At 41.5% G+C, this 26360-nt stretch overlaps 1 protein-coding gene across 3 annotated transcripts in view; it reads left to right on the top strand.

Annotated features, from left to right (window-relative positions):
• Positions 1 to 26360, top strand: part of LRRC63 (leucine rich repeat containing 63) — a 37030-nt gene that overhangs the window by 387 nt on the left and 10283 nt on the right. The window contains exons 2-5 of one of the 3 annotated variants that reach the window (XM_019525519.1): positions 5150 to 5298; positions 8182 to 9096; positions 19629 to 19766; positions 21998 to 22158. In XM_019525519.1, the coding sequence (XP_019381064.1) occupies positions 5211 to 5298; positions 8182 to 9096; positions 19629 to 19766; positions 21998 to 22158 (1302 nt within the window). In that variant the 5' untranslated portion in view covers positions 5150 to 5210. Of the gene's footprint in view, positions 1 to 4713; positions 5299 to 8181; positions 9097 to 19628; positions 19767 to 21997; positions 22159 to 26360 lie in introns of those variants that run through there. The other 2 variants (XM_019525520.1, XM_019525518.1) reach the window with 2 other exon arrangements.

Below are 26360 nucleotides of genomic sequence, written 5' to 3'. Positions count from 1 at the left end.
GTGTGTGTGTGTGTGTGTGTGTGTGTCTCAAAAGCTCACTTGGGGGTTGGTATGTGCCGAACCGTTACTGAGAAAGATGAACTGGATTGTAATCCATTGCCCCCATGAAAATGAGGCGGTAGAGACAGACTTTAATTATGTGGAGAGAGAGATGTATATGTATACACACATTGCTAATGAGCTCATTATTTACATATCTATACATTGCCTACACACACATGTGCGTATTACATGTATATGTGTATATGTATAAATCTCATTGGCACTGTGAGTGTATATACACGTGTGTATATTACGTGTGTGTGTCTATATATATATATATATATATATATTTCATTGGCAGTATGTGTGTGTCTATATATGTGTGTGTAGCTAGGACTGCAGAAACAGACTAACTGTGGGAGAAGTAGAGTTGTTTAGGTAGAAATATAACAAAATGTACAAAATAATGGCATTGGCAATATCTGTCTGTCTGTCTAATAATCTTGTTGGCAATGTGTGTGTATACATTTATAAAATACATTGCCAATGAGATTTTATACACACACACACACACACACACACACACACACACACACACACACACACACACACACACACACGTTGCCACTATATATTTATGCACACCATATTATGTATATATTACATACATGTATGTATGTGAGTTCGTTTGTGAGTATAATATATATAAAAATCTCATTGGCAATGTAGATACATATATGTGTGTGTGTGTAATAAAATATATTGCCAATGACATTATATGTAATCTTCAGCAGAAACCTCTTCCCCAGGCTAAATACAGATTCCTTCTCTCCCCCTTCAGTTCAGCCACCTGTCTACCTAAACAACTCTACTTCTTCAACATAGTTAAAGTCTGTTTCTGCAGTCCTGGCTGCCTTTCTTGTCCTTTCACTCGTACCTTCAGCCTGTTCTTTAGAGCAGTGGGAGCCAACCTTTTTTGGCAGGCGTGCCACAGATTAGTCCTACACCCTCTCCAAATACCACCCTGATTTCTTTCTAGTGCTGGATCTGCTCCTTCCTACCCTGTATTCCCTGCATCATCTGCTGCTCTGTTTTCTGATTCCTGCCCTGTTTGTCACTGTGCTGGCTGCCTCCTCCATGGTCTGGTGCCACACACAGGCTGCCTGTGCCACAGATTAGTCACCCCTACTTTAGCAAATCTGTTTAATACTCCCTTCATCTTTCTGTGAATGTGGGGGGGAGCAGGAGCGGGAGCAGGAGTTGCAGGGTTCTGTGCTTCAGGTGTCTTGTTTTTTCCTAGGCTGGCAAGTCATCCACAAATGCAACTAAAATCTTTTGGGATTACACCACTGCCCTGCCTCCCACTCAGGCCAGTGTCATTTTTAACTCTGACTTCTGTCAATCTTTTTTGGACTTGAAGCATGCCTAACTGGACTTGAGGCACTCCTCCATAACTTTTGTGAATTGAGTGGCACCCAATTTCAAAAGCTAATATATAGATTACAGTACTTACTTCCTTGCAAAGATGCCTGGCAGTGGGGATGGGGGATTAACCATGTTGGTATAAGCCTGAGCCTGTGCTCATCTGCTTAGTTCATTGTTTATCTCCTAACCCTCACTTATCTCCTCACACTTCATGGAACCCTTCAAAAGATCTGGTGGTATCCTGGGGTGTCCCAGCAACCTGGCTGAGAATCACTGCTCTGGCTGAGAATCACTATAGGTTATAGTGTCCTTCAAGGAATGGAGATATTATGAACCATTGTGTTCAGCCCTTGTCTATCTTTCTTTCTACATAACATCTCTTAAGGCATGGCATTTCCAGTGTACTCCTCCTGCATTTCCATACAGCTAATACTGTCATCATCATGCATCACTAAAATTTCTTTTGCCCTGGCCATGACAAACACAGCTTAGACCCACTCAGATCCATTCAGAATGCTCTTGCAAAAGTAATTTTTGCTAGCACATCACTTTGACATGTTACCCCTCTTTAAATCCCTTTACCGATTTACTCTTCTGGATTGCATGGAAGATAAGATGGAAGTTTTACTTTCAGTGTCATTCACAGCCTGTTCTTACACAACCTTTCATCTCTTCATCACCATTGAGATATTTAATCCTGTTTCTGGTTGGCCCATGATGCCATCATTTGCTTTTTAAATTTTCAGACTACCATCTGCATGTTTTCCCCCATGTTATCACTATTACTTTGGAGGAACTCCCATTAAGCAGCTTCAAGGTTACCTCACTGTTATCCTCATTGCACTGGCAGGGCCAGGGGGCTGTTTTCTACTTCAGCTATTTACTGGGTCAGGACTGGCCATTAATGTTTGCAAATGGTTCCTGGTACAAAAAAATTGAGAACCACTGCTCTAATCAGCCTAAAGCAGGCTGGAGCTGCCTCCCGCTGTATAGCTTTTTCTACCCTTCCCCTGCCATGCTCCTCCTGCAAACATAGGCACGTGGGTGGAACTGTCCCATGCACCTCTGCTCCTGGGAGGAGAATGGGAGAGTCTGAACTGGGAAGAGCTACAGCCAAGCCAGCCCCTGTCTGCTTTAGACTGATCAAAGAGCCCAAAGGAACGAGGAGCACATGTGGGGCAGCTCTACCCAGTTGCCACCATGGCACTCTTGAAGGGGGTTCTTGGTATCCCTGGGGTGAAACCACTGATCTATATCTAGGTCTTGCCCCTTATACTTATATTGCAAACTCTGTGGGTCAGAGACAGTCATCTTTTGTGTCTGCACAACAACTACTAGCATAGTGGGATCCTGTCCTGTAATTGCTTCTCCCAGGAATTATGATAATAGAAATAACAATTCTTAGTCAGGAAAGAGTTTAATGAAAAACCTTCAAAGCACATGAGACTTTGTTGCAATTTTTTAAGGTGATGTAGAGTGAGTGACAGAACTAGATGTAACATCAAGAGGACTTTGTACTTGAGCTGCATCAGATTTGCAGTTTTATGTTGCACACATTCACATATATATGATTTCCTTTTGTTTCAGGTGCTCAGGAGAACTATTCTGCTAATTTCTTTTGACTCCTTTTGTAACACAGGCCATAAAACCTCACCCTGTAGTTTTTCTGGCAAGTCCATACCTCCTCTGCATTAGCCAGGGCCATACAGCAGGCAGCATGAGTGGTGCAGGCTGCACAGAGCACAAGAAAACAAGGACCACAATCAAGCTAGTGCCTGAAAATATAGTCATATAAGTGTAAGGCATTGTCTGAGGCATATAGGCATTGTGTGACAACTGACGCTGTTACGTTCTTTCTAGTTTCAGAGCTAGCAATGCTGCAGTGAGGCTAATTTGATTGGCCCTGGGAGAAGAGAGGGACGTGCCCTGCTGGGGAATGATCACATAAAAGGGTGAAGGTAGAAGTGAAGATAGGGGACATGGATACAAAAATCTCCTGGTATGCCTTTATTTATAACATATCATTTAGAAAGGCATCAAGTCTTGATTTAAAGTCTTAAGGTGACTGAGATGCCACCGTCTCCATTCCCTTCTAAATATTTACATATTATTTGTAGCCTGAATTTATCTAGCTTCAGCTTCTAAGCGGTGGATTTTATTATGGGTTTTTTCAGTTACGTTAAAGAACTGTACTGTCAGAAATCTCTTCTCTGTGAACTAAACACCACAGCTGAACACAGTATTCCTCCACAGGTCTCACTTATTCCAGGTACCTCCTGATTCTGACTTGGTATTCACTTGTTTGTACACCCAAGGGTTAAGTTCACCCTTTTAACTACAGTATTGCATAGGGAACTCATGTTCAGTTCCAGTGTACATCATCAAATTACAGCCTACATGTGTTAGGACACTCCATATTCTATATTGAGGGTGTGTCCACACGTGCAGTTGCACCAGTTTAGCTAAACTAGTTGAATGAAATGTCTTAGTTGAACAAAATGTAGACCAAACCACAGTTTGAACACTCAAAATAACTTCTATCAAGTTGCTCCTAATTTCACAATAAATCATATTTTTTCTGTGATTTCAAAACAAGTTAACTGAGTTTCACTTGATCCTAAATTTCTTTTATCTCTGAATCTTTATCACCTTGCACCCGATGCTTAGCTTACATTTAAAATCAACTTGTGCATTTCATTTTCCGTGCATCATTTAGGTTGTAAATTCCTCAGGAAAGAGGTTACTTGTATGTGTGAGTGCTCTGTACAGTGATGTACATGTTATTGGCACTAAGGTACATTGGGTTGGATGGAGATAAGTTTGAAGTTTCATTGACAAAATTCTGCACAGCTCTGCTGCTTTTTAGAAAGAGGACTTCCTATTTTGAAGCATTCATAAGAAAATGTTGATGCAACTTAACAAAACAGGGGTTATATGGATTAAAACTAATTTTATGAACACATACAGAAGCAGATAAGAAGCCAGAGGGGAGCTTGGCATTTAATGCATATGTGTACAGCTTCTTTATAGAACGGAAGAATTCACCATTATCTAGGGCAGTGGTCTCCAAAGTGGGGTGCACAAGATGATCCATTGGGGTGGGGGAAGAAAATATTAGAACTTCTATTTAGAAGTATATTTATATAAATATACATATATTGGGGGTGCATGCTCAAAAATTTTTTACTGGTAGGAGTGCGCGAATATAAATATACATATATTGGGGGTGCATGCTCAAAAATTTTTTACTGATAGGAGTGCGCGATCAAAAAAGTTTGGAGACCAGTGATCTAGGGGATTAAGAAATGCTAATTTAAAATGAAATTGTTATTATTAAATTCACCCATAATAAGAAAAGTTGTTTTTTGTCAATTTTCAGAATGCTTCACTCAGCAAAAAAGGAAGTTCCTTTTCTTCTTCTTGTTTCTTAGATGAAGACCCAAACAGTCTCACTTTTTAATAATAAAGGTTTTGTAAGTCTTTCTCTAATTGAGTGTCCTGAAATCATATTTCTAGAACTGCTTGTTTTTGTTTTGTTTTGTTTTTTACAATGAAAACTTTTAGCTTCCAGAAACATCAAGGACAATTAACAAAATGTTAATTTAGTAACTAAGTAAACAACATTACCATTTTCGCTCATTTCTACTATTTTACAGTGCTTTCTGTCAGGTACTGTCTCAAGAGTTCTTTGCAAGGCAACATATAAATGCAGAGATAAATGTCTCTTTTGCTTGTCTTGTAGAATTTTTCATCCATCTTCAGTTCTCCAGCACGAGCAAAATTGAAGCGTTGTTAGGCAGAAGATGCTTGAGCAACCAAAACTGCTTCGTAGACCTTTACCTCCAAAGCTGTTACCTGAGCTGCGTATACCAAGGAAAAAGACCCAGAAAGGTAAATAGTACATATTCAAATACTCTACAAATTCTCAGAACTGAATATCAAAGGAATATGTAGCAAATGATTAATTTTACCTTTAAACGTTCAGTTGAATACAATATTATTTGCAGAATGATAGGAACTGGAATACTTTACCCCTGAGATTACTCTGTTAGGTAAGTTGAAGTTTCAGGTTTATTGCTGTGTGAATAGCCCGGAACATGATCTCTGCATATTTCTTCTGTTGAAGCTGTTCCACTTTGTATAACGTGATGAAATATTTATTGGAGCAAGCACTGTAACCCAGGTGTTCCAGCTTCTAAGTGAGTTCCTGAACCAGCCGACTGTAAAGACATTGTTATTTGCTTGCCCAAAAAATATTTATGACAGAGGAAAGATTTAGCATGAGATACTGAAGGTGCTGAGAAAGATGAGACAGGATGGAGCTTAGGTCATATGTGGAAATACAGGGAGGTATAACTGGGATTCAGAGATGATAGAAAAAAACAGATTTTTGGGGGGTGGTTCTGTCCTTATACTTTACAACTATATAATCAGACACTTGCATATATATGCCATAGGTTATAGTGTCCTTCAAGGAATGGAGATATTATGGTTAAAAAAATATACTGGTAATCAGTGGCACAGCACAGTTCAGCAATATATGTACCTTTTGCATGCTTGTATGTATGAAATAGAAGGAGACAAAACGTTAAACAGTGACTAGTAATTAATAATTAAATACTGACTTTAAAAGAAAGTTAACAACCAATAGCATAACTTAAGGTTTTAATACTTTAACCAAAGTCAGAGTTCAAGGAATAAGCCAAGACCTCCTTTGCTTGACACTTTGAAAACTAGGCCCTTACCCTGCAGCTCAGCCTGTGGAAAAGCCATTACACCTAAACAGTCTTATCAACAGCAGTCAAATTTGTGCAGCCACAAAAGTCTGTTGGACTCTCAGTACTCTTGTGAAATTGGGGCCTTAGGCTGGACACTGTTAAAATACTGTAACAAGACAACCCTGGCATGGGAGGAGGATGGAAAAGATTTCCAAAGAGGCCTTTTTCATCTATAGCTTTTGTGGTGTGAACAATATGTTAAATTGTTTGAATAGCTACAACCATTAAACCTGAAACTCAGCAATAATTAGCACCAACCTAAGGAGAGAGAATCTGAAACCAGTTTGAAAAGCTATATAACTAATCTGAAATTCCACAGTATTGATTATTTTTTGAGTTTTTATCAATACATTGTTACCTATGGCAGATTCATTATTATACCAATTAGTATGTTGTTATTTCATTAAATAATAAATTAAAATGCTATTAAAAAACACAGGCAGGAAAATCCAGCTAAAGAACCAAGGTTAAAATGTAAGAAAAAGAAGATATTGCAGTTATTGTCTTCCAGATATAAAGCGCATCAAGGTATTAGATAAAAGTTCTTGGTAAAATTTTCCATCTGTTTCTGCAGAACAAGATTCTCTTCTGACACCATTCAAAATGCACCTAAATATTTCTAGTTCAGTGCCAGAGTTCTGCTTCACTAATTTAAAATATTTCAACTTTATAAACACTTAATCCTGAAACAAAGTTCTATTGGAATGTCTTATTAGAAGAAAAGCCATATGAGTAGCGAGGAATGCTATTTATAACTTATACAGTATCTCTGACAAAAAGCAAAGTGCTATACAATAAAGTATGTTCAAGGATCATTTCATCCACCACCAAATGCAACCATTTATGCTTAATGGATGCTTATAAAGCAAAGTAACCATTGATCAGAATCTAGCTTTCCAGAAATGGTAATTTTATCAGTTTGGCAGACATAATTGTTGGGTGCTTCATCAAGTGTGGCAGAGTTTTATCTGTAAGGAGTGAAATGACCTCCCTCCCCATTTAAGTTAAGGGAAACTTAAGACCCTAAAGGATAAATCCCATTTCATTTTATGTGCAAAAATGGTGTACATGTAGCTGCATAACTGTAGTTTTTGGCACTTATGTGAAGTTTGAGAATCAGTATTGCCTGTACTGTGTTGCTAAGTGTGCTCATTAAGGCTGTGCTCTGGCCAGGCAGCTGTACAAGGAAAGAAAATCACCCAGGTACATATGTAAGGTCAAGCAAGTCCCTGAAGTTATAGTCAGGCAATAAAGGTATGGGTGAAGAAATAATCACACGAATTTAAAAGGCAAAGATGGGGACTTGCCATACATTACACTGATTCATTGTAACTGCTTCCTAGTCCTGTCTGCTTTATTTTACAGTAAGTGGAAGCTAAACAATGATAATTAATCCCCAACTAAACGGTGATAATTTATGGTTGAGGTCCACAGCCACTACTGTGTGTGATAAAGCAGACCAACAACATAGCCACAGTGGATCAGCTGGTGCATGTTTGGGAAGGATAAGTTCCCCTATATATCTTTTTAGTTGGGTTTAATTGTTTTTTTCTGCCCGTATCCTAGTGTCCTCTTAGAAGCTGATTATAGCTGGCCTCCACTGGGTCAGCCCATTCAAAGCCAGCACAGAGCATGCTCCATGCTAGTTATTAATGTAAAAGTTCCTGAATGCCTGCTTCTGCCTAAGCCCTTTTTCCCAAGTGGAACTTTCATGGAGTTAAGGTGGTATAGAGCCTTGCATGGGCCATATATAATAGGTTGGGTTTTATTCCATAGGACCATAATGAGCCAGTAAGTTGTAAGCACATCAATTTACAGTTGGCTAATTTTTAAATATTATTTATTGGTAATTTTTTTCTTATGTTGTGTTTTCTTAGCTTGGGAGAAGCTCTGTCCAGATGTAATTTCACACTTTTTTTTTTCTTGAAAAAAAATGAAAATTGATGTATGCGTGTTTATAAAATGTATCCTCTTTGCTTTCTCTGGTGTTTACCAGGCAGGATACCTACACAACATGGAACTAAAGCAATAACAAGCACAAATGATGAAGACAAAAATTTTCTTTCCAGTAATTATTCCAGTGGTCGAAAGGAAGCTCAGCCCAAAGATGTACATCTCCTTGATCAAATTTCCCATAGACGAACAGAAACCCATCCCAAAGATGCACAGTTTCAGATCGTAGGTACTCAACTCCTGCTTGATCGAGATCACCATGGTCAAATCCAGTCCCAACCCAAGGATATACACCTCCTATTTGATCAAGACCACCGTGGTGAAACCCAGTCACAGTCCAAGGATACACAGCAAATTGACCAAAATTTAACAAGAGATTTGGCTTTTCCTGAATATGATCACCATGGGTCTGCTAGATTCCCATTACAGAAAGACAGTGGTTCCTCTCATATGGAGACTGTAGGTCAGGAACATGATGATTCTTTACCAGACCTTGCTACTACTACAAGTGCAATTGAAAAAGTTGAGATTACTCCTTCTGGTCTTTATTCAAGCAGCCGAAAACCAATCCAGATTAAAGTTCTCAACCTTTCTTCTGATGAAATTATTTTGAGAGACTTCAGTATTACTTCAAATTCAAGCGGATCTGCTAGCTTCCCATTAAATAAATATTATAGACCTTCTTCCATGCAACTTCTTGGCTCACAAAAGGTTGATCCTACTTATTCAGTTTTACCAGAGTTTTCCTTGGAAAGCTTGTCATCTTCTCATGATTCACATGCAAAAACATCATTCATGAAACCAGTTGTTTCTCACTATAACTGTGAAAAACTCACTAGCCGATTAATTTCTGAAGAGAGGAGGAGCAAGCAGACCGAAATTAGCACAATGTTGCTGTCTAGTAACACTGATTTACCATTCGTCTTATCAAGAAAGCCTCAGAGACAGAGTGAAATAGGTAACAAATTTTATATTGCTAAGTATTTTGGTATCTTTTGTCTGTACATATTTTACTGAAAGCATTTCCTAAGCAGATCTTCTATGGGGAAAAAATTATACCATATGTGTGCATATGTGCATGCGCACACGCGCACACACACAGATGCATGCATGTGTATGCTAGAATTTTTCATTATTACTGTAAAAAGTGCATAATTATATCTAATAATAATTAAATTAACTTTGCTTGCTGTTAACTTTTAAACAAATAACCTGCTGTCAGTATACTTTTAACTAAGTAACTTCAGGAATATTATTTAATAGTATGTGCTACAGTTACTTCAGTGAGATCTTACCGGAAACTCTCTCACCTTCCTTCACTGTAAGCTTGATGAGAGGAAACAGGGAAAAGGGAACATTTGGGAACCAAGAAGCAGCAGTTTGCTAAGAGGGTTTGCCTTGAAAGAGGGGCAGGAAGAGAGAGGTGGCAGAGTAAGAGACCCAGAGAAATGGCTGGAAGATGTCGCAATGCTAGATCCACTGCCACTGTCAACTTTCCTTCTGCTTGCACCTGTGAGGTGTCTGTCCAGGCAGGACGATTCACTGTAAAGACTTCCACCCAGGTTGTGGTTTGGCACTGTGGAGATTATGGCTTGCAGGTTCCTTCCAGTGACAGCCAGGTAGAGGAGTGCCTGAAATGTGAGCAGTGTCTCCTGGTGGTGTCCTTCAGGGAGCAGGCAGGAGAGCTACAAGAGGAGGTGGCAAGGCTCTGAAGCATCCTCTGCCACAAGGACTTTATGGATTTGATACTGGAGGAGACCCCTAGGACTGTGAAGGAAGGACCACCCAGGGTGGTACTAGAGAAGGAAGAAGACATGGACTCCCAAGAAGGTGGAGGCTGGAAGCTTGTGATCTCTGGCAGCAAGCAGAAGTCTTCATCTCCACCTGCAGCAATTTGCCTAGAGAATAGATATGAAACCCTAGCAACAGAGGAGGAGGAGCATGTCCTGTTAGTGGAAGAGGCCAGGCTAGGCATCCCCAAGGTTGGGAGGATTGAGACCACAGCTACCAAGAGGAAGTGATGGTTGATGGTGATTGGAGATTCCCTTCTGTGGGGGATGGAGGCATCCATCTACCAGCCTGACCAGTTGTCTCAAGAAGTCTGCTGTTTGCCCAGAACCTGTATCCAAGATATCATGGAAAGATTATTGAGACTTATCCAGCCCTCCTACTGCTACCCCGTGCTGCTCATCCATGCGGGCACCAATGATACTACGAGAGGCAATCCCAAGGAGTTCAAAAGTGACTACGTGGCTCTGGGTGCAGGGGTGAAGGGGACAGGGGCTCAGGTGATTCTCTCTTTGATCCTTCTGGTCAAGGGGAAGGGCCCAAGCAGGGGCAGAGACATCTTGCAGATCTATGCATGGCTGCACAGATGGTGTCACGGTTTTGGCTTCTTTGACAGTGAGATGCTGTTCTGAGAAGAAGGACTGCTAGGAAGAGATGGTATCCACCTGATGAAGAGAGCATCTTCACAGACAGGCTTGCTAACGTGGTGAGGAAGGATTTAAACTAGGTTTGCTGGGGGATGGAGACAAAAGCCCAGAAGTAAATGGGGAAGTGGATTACCTGAAGGAAGCACAAGCAGGGGAGGGCAACAGGGGACCTGAGAAAGTAGAATGATCAGCTGGTTACCTCAGGTATCTGTACATGAATGCACAGAGCCTGGGAAACAAGCAGGAAGAATTGGAAGTCCTCGCACAGTCACGGACCTATGAGGTGACTGGAATAATAGACTTGGTGGGATAGCTCACATGACAAGAGCGCTGTCAAGGACGGGTATAAACTGTTCAGGAGGGATAAACGGGATAAAAGGAGGAAGATTTGTGCCTTGTGTAATAGAGCTGTATGATTTTTCACAGGTTCAGTATGAAACTGGAGACAGGCCTATTGAGAGTCTCTGGGTTCAGGTTAGAGGAGAGACCAACAATGGTGATGTGATGGTGGATGTCTGCTAAAGACCACCAGACCAGGAGGATGAGGTGGATGAGGCTTTCTTCAAACAGCTAGCAGAAATTTTCCAGTCAAAGGTGCTGGTTCTTATGGGGGGACTTCAATCACCCCGACATCTGCTGGGAGGGCAATACAGCAGTGCACGGGCAATCCAGAAAGGTTTTGGAAAGTGTTGGAAACAACTTCCAGGTGCAGGTGTTGGAGCCATGCTCTTCTTGACCTGCTGCTCACAAACAGGCAAGAATTGGTGGGGAACGTAGAAGTGTGTGGCAACTTGGGCAGCAGCAACCACAAAATGATTGACTTCAGGATCTTGAGGAAAGGAAGGAAGGAGAGAAGCAGAGTAAGGCCCCTGGACATGAGAAAAGCAGACTTCAACTCACTCAGGGAACTGATGGGTAGGATCCCCTGGGAGTCCAGTCTGAGGAGAAAAGGAGTCCAGGAGAGCTGGTTGTATTTTAAACCTTATGGAGGAACAAATCATCCTGATGCCCAAAAAGACTAGCAAGTATGGCAGAAGACCAGCTTGGGTGAACTAAAACACAAAAAGGAAGGTTACAAAAAGTGGAAACTTGGACGGATGACTAGGGAGGAGTATAAAAGTATGGCACAAGCATGTGGGATGAAATCAGGAAGGCCAAAGCACAATTGGAGTTACAGTTAGCAAGGGACATGAAGGGTAACAAGGGTTTCTACAAGTATGTCAGCAACAAAAGGAAGATCACGGAAAGTGTGGAGCCCTTACTGAATGCGGGAAGCAACCTAGTGGCAGATAATATGGAAAAGGCTGAAGTACTCAATGCTTTTTTCATCTCAGTCTTCATAGGCAGAGTCAGCTACCAGACTACTGTACCTGGCAGCACAGTTTAGAGAGGAGGTGAGTAACCAATACTGGTGAAAGAACAGGTTAGGGCCTATTTAAAAAAGATGGACATGTACAAGTCCATAGGGCTGGACACGGTGCACCTGAGAGTGCTGTGGGAATTGTCATTGCAGAGCTACTGGCTGTTATCTTTGAACGCCCATGGTGATTGGGAGAGATCCAAGATGATTGGAAGAGGGTGAATATAGTGCCCATCTTTGAGAAAGGGAAGAAGGAGTATCTGGGGAACTACAGAGTTCCTCACTGTAGTCCACGGAAAAATCATGGAGCAAGTCCTCAAGGAATCCATTTCTAATCACTTGGAGGAGAAGGTGAACAGTCAGCATGGATTCACCAAGGGCAAGTCATGCCTGACACTGATTGCCTTCTATGATGAGATGACTGGCTCTGTGGATGTGGGTAGAGCAGTGGACGTGGTATACCTTGACTTTAGCAAGACTGTTGATACAGTCTCCCACTACATTCTTGGAAGCAAGCTAAGGAATGCCAGATGAATGGACTGTAAGGTGGATAAAAAGACTGGCTGGATCGTCAGGTTCAAATGATAGTAATCAATGGCTCAGTGTCTAGCTGGCAGTCAGTATCAAGTTGAGTGCCCCAGGGGAGTGGTTCTGGGGCCTGTTTTGTCTAATAAATTCCTCAACAGGGATCCTGGTTTTCTTTGATTAAAAAAAAAGCAACCAAGCAAACCAAATTTTCAGATTTTAAAAAAGTAACCCAAAATCTACATTTGTCCATGATTAAAATGAAACGCCACTAATAGATAGATATATAGTGGTGTTTCATTTTAATCATGGAAAAATGTGGATTTTGGATTACTTTTTTAAATCTAAAAATCAGGGATTTTTTTTTTATCAGAGAAAACTAGGATCCCTCTTCATCAGTGACCGGGAAGATGGGATGAAGTGCACCCTCCATTGTGCATGTTTGCAGATAATACCAAGCTGGGGGGAGTAGATACACTGGAGAGTAGGGCTATAATTCTGAGATAAATTGGAGGATTGGACCAAAAGAAATCTCATGAGGTTCAATAAGGAGAAGTGCAAAGTTCTGCACTTAGGACAGAACAGTCCTATGCACCCGAGCAGGCTGAGGACCAACTGGCTAAGCAGCAGCTCTGCAAAAAAGGATCTGTGGGTTATAGTGGACAGTAAAGTAAATATTAGTCAACAGTGTGCCCTTGTTGCCAAGAAGACTAATGGCATACTGGGCTGCATTAGTAGGAGCATTGCCAGCAGACTGTGGGAAGTGATTATTTCCCTCTATTTGGCACTGGTCAGGCCACACCTGGAGTACTGTGTCCAGTTTCGGGCCTCCCACTACAGAAAGGATGTGGGCAGGTTGGAAAGAGTTGAGTGGAGGGCAAGGAGATGCTGAAGGAACTGGATATATTTAGTTTGAAGAAGAGAAGACTGAGAAGGGATTGAATAGCAGCCTTCAACTACCTGAAGGGTGGTTCCAAAGATGATGGAGCTAGACTGTTCTCAAAGGTGACACATGACAGAACAAGGAGCAATGGCCTTAAGTTGCAGCACAGGAAGTTTAGGTTAGATATTAGAGAAAAACTCTCATGAGGCAGATAGTAAAACACTAGGATAGGCTTCCCAGTGAGGTTGTGGAATCTCCATCCTTGGGGGTTTTTAATACCCAGCTACACAAAGTCTTAGCTGCTTTGAGCAGGGGGTTGAACTAGCTGACCTTCTGTGGTCCCTTCCAATCTTACTTTCTATGATTTTAAGGTTAAAAGCCCCATTGCCTGAGACTTTGAAAACTGGACTTCATTCCTGCTTCAAAATCCATGAAAGGTGATCCTAACACTCTTGCAAAGTCATTTTAGATTCAGTTCATAGTTGTCCTGCATCTTGTGTATGTGTTTAAAAGAAGGCCAAGTGAACATAACAAACTACTATTCTAGTTTGCTCTAATTTGTTTTTGCAGCAACTTTGCATTGGCGTAAGCAGCAACAAAAGATGCTAAACAACGGTGAGATGCCCGCATTGGCTCCAGATTCACAGATTCACAGACGTTTAGGACTGGAAGGGACCTCATGAGATCATCAGGTCCAGCGCCCCCTGCTCTGAGCAGGAAAGGCTGCGGGGGTCAAATAAGCCCAGCAAGGTGTGCATCCAGTCTGCTTTTGAAGATCTCCAGGGTAGATGCTTGGAAGTCTATTCTAGAGTCTGGTTATATGAACCATAAAGAAGTTTTTCCTTATATCCAGTCTGAAACCTTATTCTAGGAGTTTCTGACTGTTGCTCCTGGTTTTCCCCTGGGCTGCTTTGGTGAATAGTTGTTCACCTAGCCCCTGATGCTGTCCCCTGATATATTTGTAAACTGCCACCAAATCCACACAAAGTCTTCTCTTTTCTAGGCTGAACAGTCCCATAACTGTCAGCCTTTCCTTGTATGGCTTGCTCTTCAGGCCTCTAATCATACAAGTGGCTCTTCTCTGGACTCTCTCAAGCTTCTCCACATGCTTCGTAAAGTGTGGCGCCCAGAACTGGGCACAGTACTTCAGCTGCAGCCTCAGCAATACCAAGTAGAGTGGGAGAAATTGAGAATTTTTTTGAGGATTTTTCCTGGGATTGAGGTCAGGCTGATTGGCCTGTAGTTCCCTGGGTCCTCTCTCCTCCCTTTTTGAAGATGGGCACAACATTGGCACTCTTCCAGTCTTTTGGGACCTCTCATGAGCACCACAAATTCTCAAAAGGTTCGCCAGTGGTCCTGCGCTTACTTTGGCTAGTTCATTCAGCACCCTCAGATGGAGTTCATTTGGTCCTGCTGACTTACAGATATCCAGCCTCTCTGGCTGTTCTTTCGCCAGCTTTACACTGACTGTTCTTAGGTGACAGTCTCTACTGTGACTATTCTGTATCACATTTGCATTCATCAGGCTATCACTCTTAGACTGGTGGAATACAGATGCGAAGTACTCATTCAGAAGTTCAGTTTTCTCCTTGGTGTCAGTAATCAGATGTCCAGATGCATTGGGCAGTGGCCCCACATTTCCACTAGCTTTATTCCTGTTACCTATGTATTTATAGAAGGACTTCTTATTGTCCTTGATTTCAGTTGCTAACCTGAATTCAGTCACCACCTTTGCTTTTCTAATCTGTGCCCTACAGGTGTGGGCCAATCTTATGTAGTTCTCCTTCGGACCTATTCCTGGCTTCCATCGTTGGTAAGCTTCCCTTTTCTTTTTCAGAAGATCTGAGACTTTCCTATTGAGCCAAGATGGCCTCCCAGCCCCTGTGCCACCTTTTTTTGCAAGTTGTATGAACAACTTCTGTGCACCGAGGATCATATCCTTGAGAAACAACCACTCTTTTTCCATACTCTTTCCCTGCAGTTCATGATCCTGTAGGACATTACTCACTAAAGCCCTTAGCTTACTGAAGTCAGTTTTTTTAAAGTCAGAAATCTGTACCTTACTCTCAGATTTCCCAGCTGGACAGTGCAAGTGATAGTGTTGTGGTCATTGTTGCCTAGGTTACCCTCTATTGTCAGATCACTTATCAGGTCATCCCCCTTGGCCAGAACTAGATCTAGGAGGATATTTCCTCTGGTCAGCCCATTTACTTCCTGAGATAGGTAGAGCTCGTCAATAGAAGTCAGGAATCTATGCGACCTATCAGATCTGGCTGAGTGTTCTACCCAGGAGATGTCTGGGTAGTTAAAGTTGCCCACGACAACCATATCCCATGCTCTTGCAGCCTCTTCCAGTTCTCTGGAGAATTCCAGATCTAGCTCCTCATCTTGATTTGGAGATCTGTAATATAGTCCTACAGTTAGGTCCCTTTTGCCACATTCCCCCCACCCATATTTTGACCCAGAGGGTCTCAGGTTGCCCTTCCTTACTACCAATTTCAGCTTCCAAGGAGGTGTACTGCTCCTTTACATATAGAGCTACACCCCTCTTCCCTATGTGATCCCTCCTATGCAGGGTGTAGCCCTCTATAGCTATGGTCCAATTGTGGGTAGAGTTCCACCAGATCTCTATTATCCCTACGATATCATAGTCCCTGCTGAAAAGCAGGAGGGCCAGTTCCTTGTGTTTTTTCCCCATGCTCCTAGCATTTGAGCCCTTCTCTGGAGGTCCTTGGTTTCCTGTTACGTTGAGGGAGCTCCATTGCCTCAGCTCCATTTCCTCAGTGTCCTTCCTGTCATCTCATGTTGTAATGGTTGTTTGTTTGTTGACCCCTGGGCTTGCTCTGCTCACTGTCTGTGTCCCCCACCCCCAGTGATCGTTTAAAGCTCTGTCCAGGAGGTTCACCATCCTGGCTGAGAAAAGAGCTTTCCCCTTTGGCATGAGGTAGATACCATCCCTTTCCAAAAGACCTCTGTCTCTGAAGTGCGTGGTGTGGTCAAGGAAGCCAAAACCCTTTCAGCAGCACCATCACCAGAGCCTTCAGTTCACTTCTTTGATACATCTGTCTCTCCTAGGCCCATGGCCTGCAACTGGGAGGATGGAGGAGAAAACTACCTGCACCCCCAACCCCTTAAGCCCAGCTCCCAGAGCCCTGTAGTTACTGAGGACACAGCCAGGATTGCTCCAAGCCATATCATTCATGCCTATATAGATGAGGAGCATGGGGTGTAGTGGTCAGAGGGCCGGACAAGTTTAGGAATCCTCTCTGCCACGTCCTGGATATGGGCCCCTGGGAGGCAGGAGACCTCATGGGTCAGGGCGGCAGATCACTCCCTCTGTCCCTCTCAGTAGGCAGTTGCTCATCACGACCACCCTGCATCTCTTCTTAGAGGTGGCAGCTAGCTGCCTCCCCTCATCCAGAGCTGGTGTTTCTGCTGGTGGTGTGAGAGGTGCATACCTGTTGCTCAGTTCCAAGGGGGGAATGACCCTGGTACTGCATGTCTTGGGACCTGAGACGACAATCTTCTAAGCATCCCCTGGGTGGGGCTCCCAGTCAATCTTCCTCTTCTCCATCTTCACGTAGCCGGGCATCCATGCTCTTCTCTCTTGGTTCTTCAGAAGAAGAGCCTGATTGTAGTAGTCATCAATCATCAATAATGTTGAGGTGATGCTGTTACCATGATGGTCCAGGAGATATGTGAGAGGCAAGAATTCTTGTGCATGGTATCTTTTATTGGAACCAACCCTATGATTGGTATAGACATAGAGAAACTTTTGGGTATCACAGTATCCTTCCTTCAGGGCTGAGGAACGTCTGTTCCAACTATACATTTGACCGAATAAAATATAACACCCACAAGAATTCTTGCCTCTTGCATCTCCTGGACCATCATGGCAACATCACCTCAAAGCTACAAAATACAGGAGGAAGGCTACTGTAATGCCTGAAAGCTTGTTTATGTCTATAACAACCATACAGTTGGTCCAATAAAAGAGATCACCCATAGGAATCCTTACCTCTCAGCATGCATGTCCTTGATGGTTAACAACTACCAGATAGTTTATTTGTGTAACACATTCAGTTTTTACAGGAAGTCTAAACTTTTGTTTTGTCGAAGTATAACTGAAATAGCAAAAAAGCATAGAATGTGAACTTTGAGTGCCATTTGATTTTTTTTTCTTTCTTTTTTCCATCATGGTGGTTTAATGAAGCTGAATTAATACAGTGAGAATCTTGTAGGTCTACAAATAGGTGTCCACTTACTACTGTAGCTCAAATGCTAATGAACCACACAATGGAAAAACCATTTTTTAGATTTTTTTTTTTAAGTACAAGAACTATTTTAATTTGCAAATTAGTGCATGAGTTGCAAAAATATGCCATTCATATTTCAATCTTTTCAAAGATTTCATAGATGTTAGGGCTGGAAAGGACCTCGAAGATCGTCAAGTCCAGCCCTCTGCCCCAGGGGCAGGAAGTCAGCTGGGGTCAAAGGATCCCAGCAAGATAAGATCCAAACGTTTCTTGAATGAGTCCAGAGTAGGTGCCTGCACCACTTCTGGAGGGAGTCTATTCTAGGTCTTGGGGGCTTGGACAGTAAAGAACTTTTTCCTTATGTCCAAACTAAAATGGTCTTGGAGGATTTTATGACCGTTGGTATTTGTTTTTCGTTGGGGCACTCTGATGAACAGACGTTCTCCCAGATCCTGATGTACACCCCTTATATACTTATAAACAGCCACACCTGGGTTGTTCTGTGTTTTCTCTTTGTGGCCAATCCACAGAGGTTATGAGTCTGTGATAGCTCTCAGCTTGAAAGTTTGGCTCTTTAGCACAAACTACAGAGATTTGTACCTTTTAGCTCTGGAAGTCATTGATTCAGTACAGTTGCAAAATGGCAGACTTCAGTTTTGTTTTCATATGCCTACTGATGTCTTCAGTGATATCTTTTATTAGGTCAACTGGATATTTGCGAAATATGCCTGAAGAAGGGTATGTGCACCCAAAAGCTTGCAAATATCAAGTTGGTCTAATAAAAGATAAAACCTTAACAATGCACTCACCTATGCCATGAGTTCTGATTCCTTTTGCCTGTAGACACATACAGCTACAACCTGTATCCCTGTTAAGGTTTTGTATTATGAACTCAAGTTTTAACTATCACTAAGTGCTCTTTTTGTTTGCTAATAAACATATAAGTATCTGGCCTGATTCAAGGAAAGACTAGACAATCGAGTGTTGTGTTTTTTGGCACGTTGTGACTTAAAATGTAGCAAACATATTTTTTTATTTTTGCAAGGAGGGGAGAAAGGTAGGGGAAATATCATTCATGTATTGTTTTCTTTAAATGCTTCTAAAATGACCAGGAAATGTTATTTGAATAGGCAGTCTATTTTGTTGGTGATGGTCCTTAATTTCCTAGAAGTCTGATAATTTATATCAGTTAGCCAACCAATATCAAAACCAAATGTAAAAACCACACAACCCTATAGTAATCATGTGACCACACAACTGTTAAATGTGATTGGTATTGAAGCTGCACCTTGGTTGCTCAGAATATAGGTGGAAATGAGTTGATTTTGGTTGGTAGAAAGGAGGTAGTTGCAGGTTAGAGAAGAAACTGAAGAGTGGCACATGTGTGGCTAGTGAACTAATTCCTTGCTTATTTTCATGGGTGGGATACATAGTCTATGAACTTGACATCTTAAAATAGGCAAACCACACTGCTGTGAAAGTAGTTCATGTGTCTCTTCCATAGGCTACAAAATCCTTCTTTATGATAAATTGAGAAATTCAGTTCCCTGATTTTTTTCCTTTTGTTTATACTGAGGGCCAGATCCTATTCCACCAATTAGGTGTCTAAGTGAAGCTAGGTTTCTTAAGGAAATCTTATTCCAATCTGCTGAAGTCTGAAAAATTGTTAATGCAAAACATAAGTGTATCTTCCATGTGCATGCTGCTTTTCATTTTAAGGCTAGCATGGTGACATGTTCAAGAGTAGGCATGTTAACATTTGTCCAGGAATTTAAGCAGGATGGTATAGGATCACATGTAGGTCCCCAAGACCGTGTAGGCATCTAATGAGTGGAACAGGATCTGGCCCTAAGATCCCAAAGGTCTTTAAAAATGAACACTTCTTTAAGGTCCTTTTACAGTGTCAAAGTAATGTGTAGGGGAAATAGTTTAATGAGATTTGGTCTGATTCTCATTGATCTTTCTAGGTTAATATGTTTCTCATGTATGTGAACAAAACCTCTTACTGCACCATCCTCAACCTTTTTTCAGAAGTAGCTTTGGCGGAAAAAATGAAGAAAGCCAGCTCGCTAGAACACACTTTAGAAGATGAAGGAAGCGCATCTGTTACAGACAACTTAACATTTCACGCTCATGAAAAGAGAGGAAAAATGTTCTCAGAAGAGAAGGGTAAAATGAATACAGTGCATTTATGAAATAAATGTGTGCAGGCGTGTGTACACACTGGGATAAACTAAGAGATGAAGAGCAGTCCTGCTATTACCGTATTTACTCAAATCCAAGAGTAAGGGGGGAGCAGGCAGTGGGGTAAGGTGTAGGGGTCTGGCCCCTCACCCTGAATGGCCACTTTCCCCACTTCAGCTGTGGGGGAGACAAATTTAAGATGACCCGCCAATAATTAGATTTTGTGTGTGGAAAATTATAGCAAATTTATATTTATTTATTTATAATTATGGATGTATAGAATCTAATTATTTGGGGGTTGCCTTAAATTTAGAGTAATCTTGGATTTGGGTGAATGCTGTAAGTCCCCAGTGCTGTCTGCTCTATTTAGAAGGGGAGTGAAAAGGATCATTTTTAGCTGCTGGATGCTATTTCATTAGCCAGAAACATAAATGTATAATTACACAATCAGTTAAAACGTAACCAGAAATGTTAAGTTCATATCTCCTTGGAGTGCCTGCAGCAATATTTACAGCTAAGTTGCTCCTAAACACACTTTCCAAGACTTTTGGATTCCTGGGTTTTACATTAATGAACGAAGATTGGATTTGGGCCACAGTACCTGTTAACAGCAAAACAAACAAGCATACAAAAACCCACTGTGGCAATCTTCTTTGTAATGAAGCCTGACATTCACCTTGTGTTACAGGTTAGATATCCATTAATTCAAGCACTTGGAAAAGTTGGCCATCAATAATTTATCCAAATACAATCAAAATCTTCAATCTTGTTAGTATCACTTATTGTGAGTTAAAAATACTTGTGGCCCTGAACAAAAGACACCACATTTGTGCAAAATTCTCCTCAAAATGATGTTCAGGCCCTGTTAGAATAATAGAAAATTAGGGTTAGAAGAGACCTCAGGAGGTCAGCTAGTCCAACCCCTTGTTCAAAGCAGAACCATCCTCAAGTAGATCATCCCAGCCAAGGCTTTGTCTAGCTGGGTTTTAAAAACCTCCACCACCTCTTTGAGCTGCCTGTTCTAGTGCTTTACTACCCTCCTCATGAGAGGTTTTTCCTCATATCTAACCTAAATTTCCAGTGCTGCAACTTGAGACCATTGCTCTTTTTTCTGTCATCTGCCACCACTGAAGACTCTAACTCCATCCTCTTCGGACTCATCCTTCATGTAGCTGAAGGCTGCTATTCAATTCTCTCTATCTTCTCTTCTCCAGACTAAATAAGCCCAGTTCCCTCAGTCTCTCCTCTGAAGTCATGTGTCCCAGTCCCTGAACCATTTTTGTTGCCCTCCGCCAGAGTCACTCTCTCTGTGGTGAGGGGCCCTGAACTGGACACAACAATCCAGGTGGGGCTTCACAGGTGCAAAATAGAGAGGAATAATCACTTCACTGTATCTGGTAGCAACACGCCCACCAATGCAGCGCAGTATTCCTTCAGCTTTCTTGGCAACAAGGGCACACTGTTGGCTCGTATTCAGTTTATTCACTGTAAACCCCAGCTCCTTTTCTGCAGAGCTGCTGCTTAGCCAGTCAGTCCCCATTAAGGACTGGTGCATGGGATTTTTCAATCCTAAGTGCAGGACTTGAGTCTCATGAGATTTCTTTTGGTCCAGTCCTTTAATTTGTCTAGGTTTCTCTGCATCTCAGACCTACTGTCCAGTGTATCTGCTATGGTCTCCAGTTTGGTGCCATCTGCAAACATGCAAGTTGGAGGGTGCACCCAGCTTCCAGGTCACTGATGAAGATATTGAAGAAGACGGGCCCCAGGACCAACCCCTCCAGCACTCCACTTGATACCAGCTGCCAACTAAACATCAAGCCTTTGATTACTGTTCTTTGAGCCCAATGATCCAGCCAATTTTCTATCCACCTTACAGTCCATTCATCCAACCCATACTACTTAGCTTGCCTGCATTTTATCTAATGTGGAAACCCTTCTGCTCTCCCTGGAAGGGGTGGAGGGAGGGAAACAAGGTTTGAATTAATTTAAGTGCTTTTAGACAGCCAAATCCTGTAGTCTTTACCGAGACCTTCCTGAGTTACTAGTTTGTCCATGGGGAATTTTGCCTGAGTAAAGTTGACCTATGATTGATGAGTATCATTTGTGATAAACATGCATACATACATGATATACAGGGGTTTTTTTTCTAACCTTAATCTTTACTTTCTTCTAAAGTAATGTTATAATGCTTACATTTTCACTATGTACATTTTTAATTGTAGAACCATGTGCTCTTGATGATGATGATGTGTATGTCCAGGGAATTGGGTACGAGACTACATTAACTAAGCGGGATGAAGAGGAAGAGTTGATGGACAGGGCCAAAAATGCAGTTTTCTATTGCCTGATGCATCAAAAAACTGGACTGAGTCTCAAGGTATACTCTAAAACCTGCAGCTGCACTTATGCTGTCTGTGCTTCTGCTTTCATTAGAAACCCAGTTCCTCTGAAGTTCATAGTTTGATTGTAACTTCATCCACGTGGAATACAATATTGACATTTTCAATATACAGTCATTTTTTTAAAGTTGGAAGTGGCTAAAATCATTTAAGGTTTTTTGTTTGTTTGTTTTTAGTAATTGCAGAGTAGTCTGAAGTTTGATTGTTCTCAATGCTCTTCTGTAATTTTCTCCTCTTGCCTTGATTTCCCCCTACATTGTCTCTTTCCAATCCTTTCTTCCTCTCTTTGCTCTACCCTTACTGTGAGTGTCTCCCTTCATTTTTATGTGATTGATATGAGGTCTGCTGGCCACAGCACTTCCAGAAGTGCACTGACACTTGAACCAGCATGGCTTTTGGCCCTTCACATTGTGCTGTCAAATTGCCTTGGCACCCTGTGATTTGGAGAGTCAAGATACCGAAGGAAGCCAAGGACAAAAGTTGATACCCTTCCCGTGTCACCTTACAATTTAATCCAGCCCCAGTACAGAGTTGCTGCTTTTAACTATTTCCATCCTCACTTAGCGTATGCATCTGTGGAGCCAAATGTTGGCAATTGGTGGGCTTGAATCAGCAGAAAGTATACATGGTCTCCTTAAAGCAAGCCCCAAAGGTGTGTAGAAGTTGGTTATGAAGCAGGCTAAACTAATATTCAGCCCACTCAGGGTCTTACAGGTGAAGGGCACCGGAAACTCTCTTATGTGGTTGTTGGTGAGGAGATGGCTGATATACTTGCAGATTATATTTCAGCTAGCAAGACAAGCTACAGTGAAGTATGGCACATCTACTCCATGTGTGCTACAGACTGAAAAATGTAACGTAGCCACTGTTTAACATGTGCCCAGTGCAGCTGTCAGTCTTGGGCCTGCAGTATGCCTTGTATCCATCTAAAGGTGTCTCTATTATATTTTTCTGGCATTTGGTGTGTGCGGAGTGGAATGAGTGAGCAGAGTAACTTTCATAGCAGGGCTCTCAGGCACAGCCTGGATATGGTATAGACATATCCACGCTGTCTGAGAAGAGAAGTCCTGCTGACCAGGGAGGGGAATTGAGTAATTTCTTTCTTTATTTGGTATGCATACTTTGCCCAGTTCTTTGCTGCAGGTAGCACGTACATTCTGAAAAAGTGCACATTATTTGCAAAAGAACAGGCAAAAATACTTTGGCAAAAGACACACCATCCAAAAAACAGACTGTGCCTCCTCCCTGCTCCCTACTGCCCAAAGGCCAGTGCTTATGAAGAGAGACCTCAGAGTACTCAGAACCTACCTGATTCCTTCCAGACTCTTCATTCCACAGGTGTTAATAACGCTCTCCCTTTTTAATAGTCTTAATATGCCATTAATCAAGCTATACTTTCTTCTGCAATTCTGTGTTAACTAGTCCTAGTAATGTAGCTCCTATTTCACAGCTCTTCAGGCTATTTTAACTCTAGCTGAAAACTTTACACTCAGGTGTAGAAATGTGATCTCAGGTGAACACTAACTCGGGTGAGGAAATAACTTTCACTGAAGTATTGGACGCACTGTCAAGATGCTCAAGAAGGCTCTGTTTTGTTTTATGCTTCTGAGAGAGATGTATATTTAATTCTAATGACAAGAGGACTAAACAAACAACATATTTTGATTATTTTTGCCCAGTTCGTTGTGTTTTTAATGCTTTAATGTATGCTATACATATATCTGGCAAATGAATATACATTCCAATGAAGTTATATTTGTTTTTGCTTCAATCTTAAGATGAATGATACAGTCCTAGGCCCATAGCATATTAGTAAAGCTTTTAGGTTCTTTTTAACTGGAAAAAATGTATGTTGTGTTATATGTGATAATCAGGGATCCTGGTTTTCTTTGATAAAAATAATACCCAATTTTCGGTTTAAAAAAAGTAACCCAAAATCCACATTTTTCCGTGATTAAAATGAAACACCACATAGTAAAACATAGTTGTGTTTCATTTTTATCATGGAAAAATGTCGGTTTTGGATTGCTTTTTTCAAACTGCAAATTGGGTTTTTTGGGGTTTTTTTCTCAGAAAAAACCAGGTTCCCTGATTATCACATATAACACAATTTACATTTTGTGCAAGATGCATTAAGTGGTGTTTCATTTTAATCATAGAAAAGTGTGGATTTGGGGTTACTATTTTTAGACTGAAAATTGTTTTGTTTTTTATCAGAGAAAACCAGGATCCCCGGTTAATGCACCATACAGTCTTCACCCTTCTTTTCAAAATCCTAGATGCACCTTTGATTCTAGAATATGTATTCCTGATCTACAACATTCCAATTAACTTCCAGTTAAATACTCATATTCTTAAGTAAGAGCACATTTTCAAATAGTTTAATCCTCTTTGCAAGTGAGGGCCTTATAATAATTCAGTGTATAGCACATCCCAGATTATGTGCACCCACAAGTGCAATTAAGTAGGAATAACTGTTCTACTTAAAATGTTTACTTTACCTTAATTTGGATTAATTTTCTTACGTATATCAGCCATAAGCGCTTAATACCTTCCATTATGATTTTTGAAGAGACTGATACTGGGAATTCTGTATCTAGTTTTGTCATGTAATAGCAACTGATTTATTATTATTTACTTTTAACTGATATGGTGTTGCAAAATTCTGTAGGAACAGCCCCACAGTCCCAGGCCAGAAGCCTCTGCTAGGCAGGGGCTTCTGGATGGGGGGACAGGGCTGGGGGGGCCTTGCTGCTGGGTCCTGCTGCTGGCTTCCCTTGGGTCCTACTGCCCCTAGCTCTTGTCATCTTTGACAGGCAGCCAGGACCAAATAAATATTAAATTTTCTACATTTTTAGGGGCCCTGTGGGCCAGATAGAATGGCCTGGTAGGCCAGATCTGGCCCCCAGGCTGTATTTTGCCTACTCCTGCACTAAAGGTATCTGTGGTAACTACAGGTCAGTTGTGGAACTTTGTTTGCCTGTTGTACTCCATTCTTTTTTCTGTCTTGTCTATTTGAAGTGTGAACTCATCAGCATAATGTGTCTCTTCCTGTGTTTCTGACTTTTTCTTTTTTTGTGGGGGGGAAGGGAAAGGGAGGGGAAACTACTTGTATTTTGAAATTATACCAAAAAAAGGTTTTTTTGGTTTTTATTTTAAATTGAATATGTGAAAATTAAATTAACATGCTTCTAAATTACCAGGTATATATGATTGCAACCAGTCTGACTTGACCCAAGCCAATTTTTTTTAAGATTATCAGTTTGCAAAAAACATAGAAGGTTTCAAGTTTTTGTCCCAGTTCAGGATGGGAATTATTTGTAATAGCTTAAATTTTTGTGCAACGTGAAAACTATTTCCTGTACAGCTGTAGAGTCACCCACTTTGGGGGATCAAAATGCAACTGCAAGCACTAATTAAACTACTTGTGCTTTTAAGTAACTGATTTGTATATACCAGAGCTGTCCAACTGCCACGTGGCCTCCAAAGAGTTAACATAGATTCATAGAAAACTAGGGTGGGAAGGGACCCCAGGAAGTCATCTAGTCCAACTCCCTGCTCAAAACAGAACCATCCCCAATGGCAGTGTTTCCCAACCTTTTTCAGCCCAAGGCACAATTACATTAATACAAATTTTCTGCGGCACACCTGTTGTGTGTTTTCAAAACTAGACAGACTTGTTCTGTATGAGGAACTAACACTTGAGACCTTTTACCAGATCATTTGCAAGTCATGATGCAAGGTTTAAAATAGTTCAACATGTAATAAATTCAAACTGCCTCTTGTAACCATTGTCATAACACAGGAGTCCACTACTTGGGCAGACACCAAAGTACACTTGGATGCCCTCCAGGGCTAGGGACAGACATTACACATAAGCTAGTATAAGTGATCAGAAACTGGTTTAAACCTGTAACAGAACAGAAGTTCAGTGTACATAAACCAGTTTAAAAATGGCTGAAACCAGTTTGACATAAACCTAGTTGAATGTAGTATCATACTTAACTGATTTTGGTCAAACTGGTTTATGCAATGTCTGTCCTAGACCTCTTCCTGGTTTAAGTTAAACCATAGTCCCCCAGCACTCCAGATGCTTTGCAACTCTGGGCGGGGCTTTGCTCTCTGCTCCAGCCCAGCAGGGCTGGCCCTGACCCTCTGCTCCCTGGCTGGAGCTCTGGCA

This window comes from Gavialis gangeticus, unplaced genomic scaffold (genome assembly GCF_001723915.1).
Source record: "Gavialis gangeticus isolate Ggan-Ray unplaced genomic scaffold, GavGan_comp1, whole genome shotgun sequence".
In the NCBI taxonomy this organism is placed as follows: Eukaryota; Metazoa; Chordata; order Crocodylia; family Gavialidae; genus Gavialis; species Gavialis gangeticus.
The sequence above is the reverse complement of the archived record's forward strand: the minus strand, read 5'-3'. Positions and strand labels throughout refer to the sequence as shown.